The sequence below is a fragment of the Aquarana catesbeiana genome, linkage group LG02, assembly GCF_042186555.1.
Source record: "Aquarana catesbeiana isolate 2022-GZ linkage group LG02, ASM4218655v1, whole genome shotgun sequence".
In the NCBI taxonomy this organism is placed as follows: domain Eukaryota; kingdom Metazoa; phylum Chordata; class Amphibia; order Anura; family Ranidae; genus Aquarana; species Aquarana catesbeiana.
This window is the reverse complement of record NC_133325.1, coordinates 767,368,247-767,381,753: the sequence shown is the minus strand read 5'-3', so window position 1 is coordinate 767,381,753 and position 13,507 is coordinate 767,368,247. Positions and strand designations below refer to the sequence as shown.

General features: G+C 42.7%; 1 protein-coding gene across 1 annotated transcript in view; it reads right to left on the bottom strand.

The window, feature by feature from the left end:
- Positions 1-548: 548 nt before the first annotated feature.
- Positions 549-13,507, bottom strand: part of LOC141127724 (uncharacterized) — a 45,972-nt gene continuing 33,013 nt past the window's right edge. Inside the window, exons 6-11 of the mRNA XM_073614472.1 lie at positions 12,501-12,632; positions 10,609-10,746; positions 8,445-8,525; positions 6,028-6,140; positions 3,244-3,442; positions 549-1,182 (exon numbers count right to left, since the gene is read on the bottom strand). Of these exons, the coding sequence (XP_073470573.1) occupies positions 974-1,182; positions 3,244-3,442; positions 6,028-6,140; positions 8,445-8,525; positions 10,609-10,746; positions 12,501-12,632 (872 nt within the window). The 3' untranslated portion in view covers positions 549-973. The remainder of the gene's footprint in view (positions 1,183-3,243; positions 3,443-6,027; positions 6,141-8,444; positions 8,526-10,608; positions 10,747-12,500; positions 12,633-13,507) is intronic.

Here is a 13,507-nt window from a genome sequence, read left to right as displayed (position 1 = left end):
GCATGCCAAATTATCCAAGTTACACTATTTAGCACCATCACCTGCTATAGTTCTGAACATTTTGTCAACACTTGTTTACATTTTTATTTTCACTTTGCACTTTGTCACCTTAATTGTTACCTTGATTGCCACTTTATTTGAGTCACACATGTCTTCTTGCTATGTTAAGTGACACCATTGCTCTTTGCACATGATTATAGATATGGACTGAGTATTCACCTTACGGCATTATTTATGATGAGTGAAGTTTTAGCACTTTATTTTCCACATGGACTTGTTTTAATCGTTCTAGCACTGTGAATTCTTATTGATGAATTTGACTTTTTATGGCGGCTGCCAACACTTTAATGTTGTTTATACCACTTTTTAGTTATTTATCACCACTTTAAGGCCCCTGACAGGGGCATTTAGGATTAGCGCAGCACTACTCAATATTTTTATGTCCTTTTAAGGTTTGGTTTGCACCTGTATCCAGTGCATGCAGCTTGTCCCTATTACTTTAATAGACTCTTTTTAATGTTAGCGCGGGAATAATTTCTTTATTCTACTCTTCCCCACTTGCTCATCTCCAGAACCCCTCCTCATCTCCTCCCCACTTCCTCATCTCCATAATTCCTCCTCATCTTTTACTCTGTTCCTTGTCTCCATTACCCTTCCTCATCTCTTCCTCATCTCAAATTTACTAGTTCCTTGTTAGGTAGATCATTTCATAGGGAGAGGCTTTTCCTGCTGAAGAAGTCTTCTCCAATGGAAGCCCTTAAACTTCAGGCTTCCATAGGGTGCACTGTGTGAGATGAGACTGAAATGGTAAGCCTCTGCCTCAGTACTCACTTCAGAGTTCACTGACCCAAACCAAATCATTAATTTCTTTACTGGTCCCCTCTTCCCGACAAAAAGGGGACTTTTGAAATGATACCCAAACTAACACATGAAGCTGGTTGGTCTGGTAGGCCACATCAGCTCCAACAACTTCTTAATATTGTTTACCTAAATTAAATTTTTCTCTGATGGATGCATAAGAATAGAAAAAAATATATTTACCTAGTTCACACTGTATGCCAGGATTAGCTGGGTTAGAATCGTAATAGCCAGTATTGCACTTGCAAGTATATGTCCCCATATTGGGTATGCAGGTGGCATATTGAGAGCAATTGTTAGAACCCACGACACAAATGCTTTGGGCTGCAAACACAGAAACATCAGTATTTCATTAATATCATTGTGAAATCCATTTTACATTCAGCAACAAATAAATAAGACTGCATGATGCCCCTATTTTATGAAAGGAATAAGATGTTATCCCTTGATTTCAACATAACTTAGAGTCATGACATAGCTGGTATTGGTAAACTATATTCAGATGGTCATTATCCAAAAGCAAAATGAGAGGTGTGAAAGTTGTGGAACCACCCTGTTCTAGTTACTTAATCTCGTCCTTGGTGTCAGGAAGTCTACATAGGTGTTAATCATTCTATCCATTGAATTTTTGTCAAGTTGCCAGGGTAGAGATGTTAAAACAGCAATACATGTGGAAGACAGATGATATCCAATGTCCCTTGTTCAAGGATGGTTGTTGGAGAATTCCAGTTATGACAATTTTTACATAGTTACATTGATCCAGCTTGAGAGCGTAATATCACCACGCTGCCTCTCCACCTCGTCCAATCAGATAATGCTTTGCATTTATTGAAAAAATACAAAGTAATCTTTAAATGACACCCATGCCAAGCGGGCTGATTCCTGTGTTCAGAATGCAGCAGGTTAGCTGCTGCTTGTCATTGGACCCAAAAGCTAGTGGAGATCACTGGTGTAGCAGGATCTACTATGGGGATTTCCAGCTTCTTGAGGGATCTCACAGGTATGGTATATGCATAGTTCTATTGGTCCAAGCTGGAAAAAATACCCATAACTGGAATTCTTTAATGTTTGATGGCCTCTTGTGATCCAGTTGTCATCTTCAAAAGAATGTTTCCTTTTTTTAAAATTAAGGAAAGGTGCTTAGTGTTGGCATGTAGAATTTACCCTCCTGTGTTGGGCCATTCAATAGTTGAGAGGTTTTTTTTTTTGGATGTACAAGCTTCTGTCTCAGTGTACTTAGACAATCAATATATACTTTGACACATTCCATGGTGAATGGATTAGAGTCACTGAGTTACCCATGAGGGGTATGTTCCTATCACTCATTAGAACTAAAGTGGCTTGGGCAACCTGAAGCATAATCTGTTCTAAGCATTCAGATATAATGGCACTCTATGGCAGGGGTCTCCAAAGTTTCTAAAGAAAGGGGCAGTTTATTCTCCTTCAGACATCGGGGGGGGGGGGGGGGGGGGGGATGGCAGGACTGTGCCCAGTGGGAGTAAACAATGCCCGATCTATGGCATTAGGGAGGAATAGTGCCCCATTTTTGTTGTCAGTGGATGGAATTATATCCCATCATTGATGTCAGTGGAAGGAATAGTGCCCCATTGTTGGTGTCAGTGGCAGGAAATATGCCCCATTGTTGGTGTCAGTGGCAGGAATAATGCCTCAAGGGCCGGATAAAGGCAAGCAAAGGGCCACATCCGGGCCCCAGGGCAGCAGTTTAGAGATCCCTGCTCTATGGGAACCCTTGTATCATAACAGACAGGTAGGTCACACACTAAAAAAGACATAGAAATTCTACTAGCAGACGACCATCTTAAGACTGTTGCTTGAGGACTTTGAGGAGGGTCTGTGGTCAGGTAAAGGATCTATGCAGGCCACTTGAGTTCCTTCACACCTAACTCATCAAATCATGTCTTTATGGAGAAGGCTTTGAACAAAGGGGCATAGTCAAGCTGAAACAGAAAAGGACCTTCTCCAAAATGCTACTGCAATCGTCTAAAATGTCTTTGTATGCTGTAGTATTAACAGAACCCCTCACTTGAAACATCTGACCTCATTAATTTGGAGCGGAGTTCCCATACTTTGGGCCATATTGTGTATATTTTGTGGACTGCACACCTAAGATTTCCATTCCTCCTGGTACAGCAGGTGTGTTACTGTACCTCAAGTTTTAATCAATATAAAATGAAATAACAGTTCAGCAGGAAGAGTAGGAGCCCCTTGTCATAGCCATAGTGGATATAAAGACAAGCAAACTTAGACACCAACAGAGTTAAGAACCAGCATCCATCAAACACATAAGTATCTGCCTCCTCTAGGGTAGGGTCTGATTAAAAAGTGTTAGTACATTATGAAAAGGTAAAATAAATGAATACTTACGCTGCGCGACATTGAGTGAAACGTTGCTGGAAATTATATTCATGCCACCATTCAGAGCCTTCTTGAAGGCGTCGACACTAATGGCGTTAGAGGAGTTTATCAGTGATGAGAAGTAGGCGACCACGCTTCCCTTCCTGAAGCCAATCACAATGATCTGGAAGTTGGTGACATTCAGAGTGCTTCTCATGTAATTGGTGAGCTGAAAATAGGAAAAAATTAGGCAATTAATAAAAAAGGTCAACTAAATGAGAAGCCAACTCCAACATAGACATTTTATTTTTGGGAAGGGTATTGAAGGGTTAGAATCTCTATTGGTTTATATTGTTGTCTGCATTCCTTTTGGGGAGATTTCCCTTCACTTCCTCTTCATTTGATGGTTGAACAGAAAAAGTAAGTAGAGGAAATTTTCCCAATGTCAATTCAGACAGTAACAAAATCATATTTTATAGAGTGGGCTAAGTCTAGGATCCTGTTCAGGTTTCTATAACTATTTATGTCCCCTTTTAAGTTTTCCCTCTCTTATTTCCTTCTGGCACCTGCCACCCAGATAGGTAATGTGTTTAGTCACCTGTCCAAAGGTATAATGGGGGCTGCCATTGATGACTTTTGAGATGCTAGTTTCCTGGCTGTATTTTTGAAACTTTAGCTTTAACGCTGTCTGAGTCACCTTTACCGCTAACACCCGCACTGCCCCAGTGTGAAAGGGGTCTAACTGACACTGACATCGATAGTAACACAGTGATCAGTGATGATACTGTACACTGTACTAATAACAATGGCTGGGTGACAGGAATGTTTAGGAGGGGTTAACTTTGTGCCTTACAAGTGCATATGCACGTGTACGTGGCTGCTTTTACTCACTGATCATCTGGCTAGGTCTGTCCTTGCTTTCAGTTCTGAACGGTAACTGAAAGCAGAGAGAAATGCAGCCAGATCTGTGTGTTGTGTTTACCAACACACAGACCTCTGTGCTGTGATTGGCCACAGCCGATCAGCAGGTATACAGCCAAAATGATTGGCTGTAACCTGCTGAAAAACTCGTCTTGCTTCCAATCACAGTGCAGGTCAGAAGGGGCCAAGCTGTGCCTGGGGCAAGAGGTTGAATATGTATTTACTTAAATACTAGTAGTGTGTGAGTACTTGAATTTGACTTGGTATTAGTCTCTTGCAAGCCCTGAACAGCAGAGTTCAGACTGGGGTGGAATAAGTGCCGTATTTATCGGCGTATAACACGCACAGGTGTATAACACACACATTAATTTTAAGAGGGAAGTTTCAGGAAAAAAAATTACATTTTAAATAAGGAACTTTGAAGCAAAATAACGGTCAGTGCCCATCTGCAGCCTCACCATTGCCACCAATGCAGCCTCATCAATGCCCATCTGCAGCCTCACAAGTGCCATTAATGCAACCTCATCAGTCCACATCAATGCAGCCTCACCATTGCCATCAATGCAGCAGCCTCACCATTGCCATCAATGCAGCAGCCTCACCATTGCCATCAATGCAGCAGCCTCACCATTGCCATCAGTGCAGCAGCCTCACCATTGCCATCAGTGCAGCCTGATCGATGCCCATCTGCAGCCTAGAGGAGACAGGGAGAGGGGCGGCCCAGGAGACGGGACTTCCTTTTACAGAGGCCGCCAAGTAAACAGGAGATTCTCACTCTATGTAATCTGACAGCGCTCGTTACGCCCCCCCCCCCTCCCTGTCCCCCCCGAGGCATCTAAAATTGAAGTATTGGCGTATAACACGCACATGCTATTTGCACCCAATTTTTAGGGTGAAAAAGTGAGTGTTATACGCCAATAAATACAGTAATCACATAGTTAATCAGTAGCGGAAGAAACATGCTGATAGGAAGACAGAGTAGAGTGACAAAAGTCTGCTGCTTCACCTCTCACTGCTCTGTTACAGGCTGGGGGCGGGGAGAGTAGATGCATGGGCAAAGCATGTATGACATACATGCAAACTTACTTTTTGTAAATGACCTTTTACATAAATAACATTAACCTGATGCTGCTGGCCATATGCATAAATGTGGCAGAATAGCGTTGGGCTGCCAGCATTGCTGTTCTGTGCTGGGAGTGACCGAGCTGTCACCAACAGTTCTGGTCACTGTTTACAATCAGGAGTTGTAGGATGGGCTGCTAATCATGTGACTATACCTTCCAACTTTTTGAGATGGGAATGAGGGACACCTATCAGTAAAAGTATGCCGGCATGGGACACACCCCTTGCCATGCTCCCTTAAAGGAGAATTGTACAAAAGAACAAGATTGGTTAAAAATTTTTAGAAATCAGATGAAAGGTTTAGTGCTGGAAAACACTTTTTGATAGATAAAAAGTGCATTTTATATATATCTATATAGATCAAACCAAAATGAGGGACAAATGAGGAGCAATGAGGGTCAGAGGGACATTGCTCTAAATCAGGGACAGTTCCTCCAAATCAGGGACAGTTGAGAGCTTTGATGTGACCACTGTCACAGCAATCACATGACCAGTAGCTCCCTAGCAGCCTCTGGCAGAAAGAACCCCTAAAGTGTAAAGTGCCTTTGGGAGCCAGTGGTTAGAGTTCTAACAATCCCAATTAGACCCACAATAACCTAAATGCCTTTTTGTGAGTTTGGAAAAGGAATTCCTGAAGACCACATGTAATACAATAAATCCAATGGATATGACCTTATCCTAGAGTACAGATGATTCCTCTTTGAAGACCATAGAATGTACAATTTGTGTAACTGTTTAGAAACTCTAAATGTGTGTTGAAGGAGTACTTACATTGACAGTGAAAAGTTGAGCGAGGTTGATGTAAGCTTGGCTGGAGGCATTATATAGATCTAAGCTGAAATCCTGATCCCTTATCTGTACACTGGCTGGAAAAGCTTGGTTACCTATGGAGAGAAAGGACAATATCTTTCTTTAATAACGATTAAAAGTTATATTATGTGTCTTAACAGAGCAGCCAATCTGAATATATCTCAAGATCATGAAAAACAATGTCAGGATTGGCTGCCAGAAGAAGATAGATACAAGAAACCTTCTGACTTGGGTCCTTCTACTGTAACATCGAGGACTCACCACCTCCATTGTGACGCCTCATCCAAGGCTCGTAAAGTCACTGTCATTGACTAACCAGGGGCTTGTCAGAGCTTCCAGACCAGAAGCTGGCAAAACCAACTGAGCTGTTACATGAAAACCCAAATCCTTCAATATTTTCACCTTGATTTCTTCATTTTTCAGAAGTTTAGAAAGGAAGCGCACACATTCGTATCAGTGTTGCCAACCTACCAGACTGAAATTTGTTGACACGACACCCAAAATTTACTGGCACAGCCAAGTTTTTACTGGCATATCCAAAAGTTACTAAATTACAGTTTTAAGTGCAAATTTCAGTTTTTAGGCTAAAAACAAGTACAATATGCAATTAGCAAAGTCATCGAAGGTAGATATTTAGGCAAAAACATATCTCTTATTTTATTTTCGATATAGTAAATAAGTAGCTCAAAGACAGGAATCGAGAGGGCAAGAAATTAAAATGGGCGCACACACACATGAAATTGACTCTCACAGTGACACTGACAGCAGTGTGCAGCAGCACAGATGATGATGACACCCCACCAACATGGCACGTCCCCTCCTGAGTCACAGTGACCCTCTTTCTCCATGCCAGGTTGTCCCTTCAGTCCACTCCCGGCTTGTCTTCCTCCCGTTCCGCAGACCTGCACATGAGGCTCTGGCTGCTCCGTTCCCTTGCACCATGACTTCATGTGAAACACTGCCGGCACAGTCCGAACACACTGTAGCAGGCACTCGGATGGTCTCGGCCAAGCGTCACAGCCATATTTTTTACTGGCAAACTTTTCCTTTCACTGGCAGGAGAAAAGTGACCATTTTTTACTGGCGGTTGGCAACACTGATACATATGGGTTGGTAGAGCTCTTTCAGTTGTAGGTGGGCTGATGTTCAGAACACGGTCTGAAAAAGGTGTATGATCAGGTACAACTTTTTAGTTTTGGACAGAGTGGGGAAGGGTTTGATGATCTGTCAAGTTTTTATAGGTTTTACGCACATAAAAGCTGATCAGTGTAAGCACCCCTATAAATGGTAAATGGTTTGCCTCAACCCTCAAACTACCACTTCTGCTGGACAGCTTAGCCTGTGAAAGGAAGCTGAAAAATAACAGATTTACTGGCAGGATCCCCAGGTGAAAATAAAGGAAAAAAGAAAAAGAATGCAGCCACCACATTTAAAGATTGGTAAGTTGAAATATATTACATTTTTCTTTTGGTTTTATTACCTTTAAAATGTTCTCATAGACACACATGTTCTGGTGACAACTATATAAGAGAGAAGTTTCCCTCATTCTGGGGAGATTTCCTCTTGCTTCCTGTTACATCCGTGGGACAATAAGTGGAGGGTGACATAAACGCAGTTGTGGCCCGTCCATAAGGGGCGCCACCCCCCTAATCTATGCAACCGGCCCCTAATCTACATGCAGGGCGCCGGACGCATGGATTTCAATGGGGTTTTTCTTTTTTTGAAGCGCAGAAAAAAAAAAGGGTGGGCTCGGGGCGCAGAGCCCACCCAGTTCTACGACAATAGCGAATTAATATTAGCCATTGTCTTCCCGTTTCTTCTCCCGGCCAATCAGGCAGCAGTTCCTGAGACCCGATTGGCCAGGAGTCTTAGAGCAGACTGGGGAGACCAGGACGGCCACGAGCAGAGCAGGAATGACAGGGGCAAGCTTGGCGGCGGTGTGCAATGCGGGGTGTGCTGTGACTTCTCTGGGGATCGGATCGGTGGAGGTAGGAGTAGGGTTGCCACCTGTCTGGGATTGACCCGGACAGTCCGGGTTTTGAATCGCGTGTCCAGGTTTCAGGCCACCTGAAACCAGGACACATTATTCAGAATTGACTGCAGTTCCCCAAGTAACTGAGTACCACAACCACCAAGTACATAAGTGTGTGCACGGGCCCCACCCCAATACATAGACAGGAGAGGAGAATGGGCTCAATCTGCTCCTCCCACCCTCCCAAAATAATGATTTCGCATATACGGCACCAAAAAACCTGATAGGGGTTTCAACCCAGCACACAACTGAAAGTAGGGGTTTTGTCTATACATATACTTTAATAGGAGTAAGTAACAGTAAGAACTTTGCAGTATTTGAGTAGTAACAGATTTAAAGCACTTACTTGCACAAATCAAGTTTTCAGAATCCAAACAACGAGAGCTTGAAGAACAAATAGTTGCATTGCTATAACAGAGCACGGGATCTGTAAAACATAAAGATTAGAGGGTTTGTTTTCATGAAAAATATTGGTGGTAAGGTTGCTAACTCTGATTGGCAAATGATTGTTTTTTTCTCATCCTGAGTTCTATAGAATAGTTGATTGTATAGCAGGTCTATCCAGTATGTCCGGTCACATCTGTAACTAACAGCATTTACTATGCAATATATATGAGTGACAGATGTTCATTAGTCTATCAGATTGGTTCAAATTAACTGTGCACCATTGTTCCCAGTGAACACTGAAAATGGTGTAATGACATGTATAGTACACGTGATTTTGTGCGTACAGCATTTATGTATAAATTAATTCTAGTAGCTAGATGAATTTACATGCATATGCATGTACACACACGCTTTCACACTCTTATGCCCCGTACACACGGTCGGACTTTGTTCGGACATTCCGACATCAAAATCCTAGGATTTTTTCCAACGGATGTTGGCTCAAACTTGTCTTGCATACACACGGTCACACAAAGTTGTCGGAAAATCCGATCGTTCTAAACGCGGTGACGTAAAACACGTACGTCGGGACTATAAACGGGGCAGTGGCCAATAGCTTTCATCTCTTTATTTATTCTGAGCATGCGTGGCACTTTGTCCGTCGGATTCGTGTACACACGATCGGAATTTCCGACAACGGATTTTGTTGTCGGAAAATTTTATATCCTGCTCTCAAACTTTGTGTGTCGGAAAATCCGATGGAAAATGTGTGATGGAGCCTACACACGGTCGGAATTTCCGACAACAAGGTCCTATCACACATTTTCCGTCGGAAAATCCGACCGTGTGTACGGGGCATAAAAGGTGTGGAAATGCACATATTACAAAATATGCACCCTGGAATGTGAAACTCTGGCATTTATTTTTATGGATGTGAACGCAGCACTAAAATTTGCGGCTAAATGCTGCTGTGTGAATGGACTCGGTGTCTATCATAGAACTGCTTTCAGATCCATAAAAAAAACAAAAAACGCAGAATATATCTAAATGTGGCGTTTTAAGGGCCGTGTACATGAGCCTTTTAATGTGTTCATCAACTTCTGTCAGCTTTGTTAAAAAAAAAAAGTCTGTTGTTTACAGACCTCTATAGCTCAAATTGAATTTTACACCTATCGAAACTTAGTGAGTAGGCAGAACTGGTCGGCTGATTTGATAAAGAAGGACTCACACGATTAGCATTACAATTAGGGCTGAACAAAACTGAATGCTATGTGTGATCCAATCAGCCCTAAGTGGTAGTATTTTGCCGCAGGAATAGCAGTTACTTGAAACCAACTACACGGACATGGAATATGTAATGGAAGTCACCTGACTCAAACTTTTCAACAGTTTAAAATGTTTTCACTCCGTAATGAATTTGTTAATTTACATGGGACAGGGTTTCTTATCTCATAAGGAAATTCTCACTGTGTTGGGCTAGGAACCTGGCTTTTCAGAACACTTATTTGTGTCACCAGCATGTGAGCTCTAAATTGAACTTCTATGGAGAACCACTAGATGACACCTGCAGTAGATATTAGTAGGTTGGCTTAAAAGCCGAGCTCTAGGCTTGTCTTAGTCCTCAGCTTGGTCCTTTCGGAAGATGAGGGAGGTCTTCCCTATAGAACTAATGGAGGATGGAACCCTGAAACCAACTCCACTCTCAATAAAAAAGAAAAAATGTAGTGTAGTCGCCTTTCTAATAAGCAGCAGAAGTAAGTCATGACTTCATCTGTCTACTACTGAAAACCATTGAATTGCAGTAAACCTTTTGTGCTATTTGAAAACTTTGAAACACTAAAGGATATCATAGAGAGATCTTTTGCAGGAGCTTAGCATAAGTATACTGATGGATTTAGATTTGTTTGGATATAAGTGCTTCTTGTAAAAATTTCAAATTGAGAGTGATAACATCAAAGCAAAAAATTCAGAAAGGATAGTAAGTGTATGATTACAGTAATAACTGGGCTCACATATGTATTTAGCACCCTTTGAGGGGGCCTGTTGGTTTAGTTGAACCAGTTGAGTGAGGATACTAAATTGTGTATAGGTGTTTGAAGATGATGCTTTTGGACTGCACTCACCTAGACATTCTCGCCCAGGGTTGGTTGGGTTCTGATCTTGAATTCCTGGATAGCAGTTACATTCGTAGCTTCCCACAGTATTGGTACAGTAAGCGAGTTGTGAGCATGTGTTGTTTCCAGTGGTGCACTCATCCACCTCTGTATAGACATAACATTTAGGTTTGTATATATCCTTTAGTTATTGTGCTTGGGAATAAAAAATATATGACTTAAAACTAACATTGTGTATTTTGTATTCTCCTTTTCATCCAGTAGATGGAGCTCTAACCTCATTTCATAATTTTAAGACTTTCCTTACCAGCTTTGCTAAAAAAAAAAAAATGTCTGTTGTTTACAGACCACTACAGCTCAAGCTTAACTTTACACCTGTTTACATCTAGTGAGTAAGATTTCCCCTAATGTCCTTTCCCGAAGGCTTCTGGATAATATAAGCTCATTGGCATGCCATGCCTACCCAGAAACCATCTCTGGATTCAATGAGGTCTTCTGGCTTATGCTATATTTCAAAGCCCTGATGAAGGGATTGTCTTGTTCCTCTGAAAAACATTGGCTGTTTTTTTTGACTATCAATAAAAAGATTTTGGATCTATCTCATGATGAAAACATCTCATGCCCCTTTGTACAAAGTGCTCAGCACCCACCACATACCAAGGCCATTTTGCTTATGAATCTGTACTCTGAGCAGTTCCTCAAGATGAACTGAGCATCCCAGGTCCCATTTGCAGACCCAACATACCCTCTCGGTTCCCTCAACTTTGGATATATACCATCCAGTGCCACCTTAACAGATCATCTATTCCTACCCTAGACATCAAAAATGTCCTTTTCTAGTGACAGTTACCAATAGAAAAGTGAGCGAAAATCTCCCCAATTGGAGCACAGGCCTTAAAAAACCCAAATAGAGGTTCTAATCCCTCCCTCAGCCAAAAAGTTAAATTTTTGAATGAGATTGCACTTTCATTGTAGTCAGGTTGCTAGTAACGAAGTGAAACTAAATTCAGAGATGCGCACAATGAGAATTCTGGCTAATTAACTTAAAGCGGAGTTCCACCCAAAAATGGAACTTCTGCTTTAAGTGACGGTGACACCCTGACATGCCACAGTTGGCATGTCATTTTTTTGGGGGGGGGAGCAGATACCCTCTTTTTAGAGGCACCAGCTCCCACTTCCTCCCGGGGAGCTGGATGGAAATTCACCTCTCCTCCCCTCCCTGCAATCTTCTGGGACACATCACAGGTCCCAGAAGTTTGCCCGGCCAATCACATCGTGCAGCGCAGCTCGCGCATGCTCAGTGCATGCCCAGCTGTGAAGCCACAGCCAGGGCGCCCACAGTAGTGATGCCGGCGCCGTGGAGAGGAGCGGGGCTTCGTATGCCCGCATCGCTGGACCATGGAACAGGTGAGTGTCCGATTGTTAAAAGTCAGCAGCTACACTTTTTGTAGCTGCTGACTTTTATTTCTTTTTTTTTCAATGGAACTCTGCTTTAATAGCAACAACCTTCATTACAGCACTGGGGTTCTTGGTTCAAATACCTGCCATGACACTAGCTGCATAGCGTTTGCATGCTCTCCCTGTACTTGCATGGGTTTCCTCCCACACTCCAAAGATGTGCTGGTAGGTTAATTGATTCCTGTCTAAACTGGTCCTAGTATGTGTAGGCATGTGAAATAAGGACCTTTGATTGTAAGCTTCTTAAGGGCAGGGACTGATGTGAATGTACAGTATAGGAAGCACTGCTTGAGTTGTTAATGCTATATAAATAAATACCCATGATAAATATATCTTGTGGACTTTTACTTTTGAATGTATGACAGTTCTGCTTTAAAGATGATCTCCATTACGCTAATGAATGACAATTTATATTTGGTCCAGGGACCTCAGAGAAGGCTTACCTGTACATAACCGTCCGGGGTTGGTGGCATTTTGATCTTGAAATCCAGAATAACACTGACATTTGTAACCTCCAGCTATCTTGGTACAGGTGGCGTTTTTTGAACACGTGTTATTGCCAGTGGCACACTCATCTGTATTACCAACACAGGACAAGGTTGAACAATAAACTCTTGATGCACAAAACTGCATTCCAAAAAAATACAGTTTTCTGGTGCTTTACATAGAACATAATACATTTTCAATTATTTTTTCAATGGTTCTCCCTTATCTCCATAACCCCTACTCATCTCCTCCCTTTTCCCTCATCTCCATAACCCCTAATCATCTCCTCCCTTCTCCCTCATCTCCATAACCCCTACTCATCCCCTCCCTTCTCCCTCACCTCCATAACCCCTACACATCTTCTCCCTTCTCCATAACCCCTACTCATCTCCTCCCTTCTCCCTCATCTCCATAACCCCTACTCATCTTCTCCCTTATCTTCATACCCCCTCTTCATCTCCCCCCCTCCTCATCTCTTAGCCTCGGTTCACACCAGAGGCGGCACGACTTGCAGGTCGCCTCACAGAGGCGACCTGCACATGACTGCCGGGGCGACTTGCAAAACGACTTCTGTATAGAAGTCTATGCAAGTCTATGCAAGTCGCCCCCAAAGTCGTACAGGAACCTTTTTCTAAGTCGGAGCGACTTGCGTCGCTCCGATTAGAACGGTTCCATTGTACTGAACGGGACGCTACTTGTCAGGCGACCTAGGTCGCCTGACAAGTCGTCCCAGTGTGAACCGAGGCTTACTCTCTTCCTTGTCTCCATAACTCCTCCTCATCTTTTCTCCTCTTCCTCATCTCTTACTCACTTCTTTGTACTCATCTCCTCCCTTCTCCCTCACCTCCATAACCTCTACTTATCTCCTCCCTTCTCCCTCACCTCCACAACCCCTACTAATCTCCTCCCTTCTCCCTCACCTCCATAAGCCCTACTCATCTCCTCCCTTCTCCCTCCTCTCCAT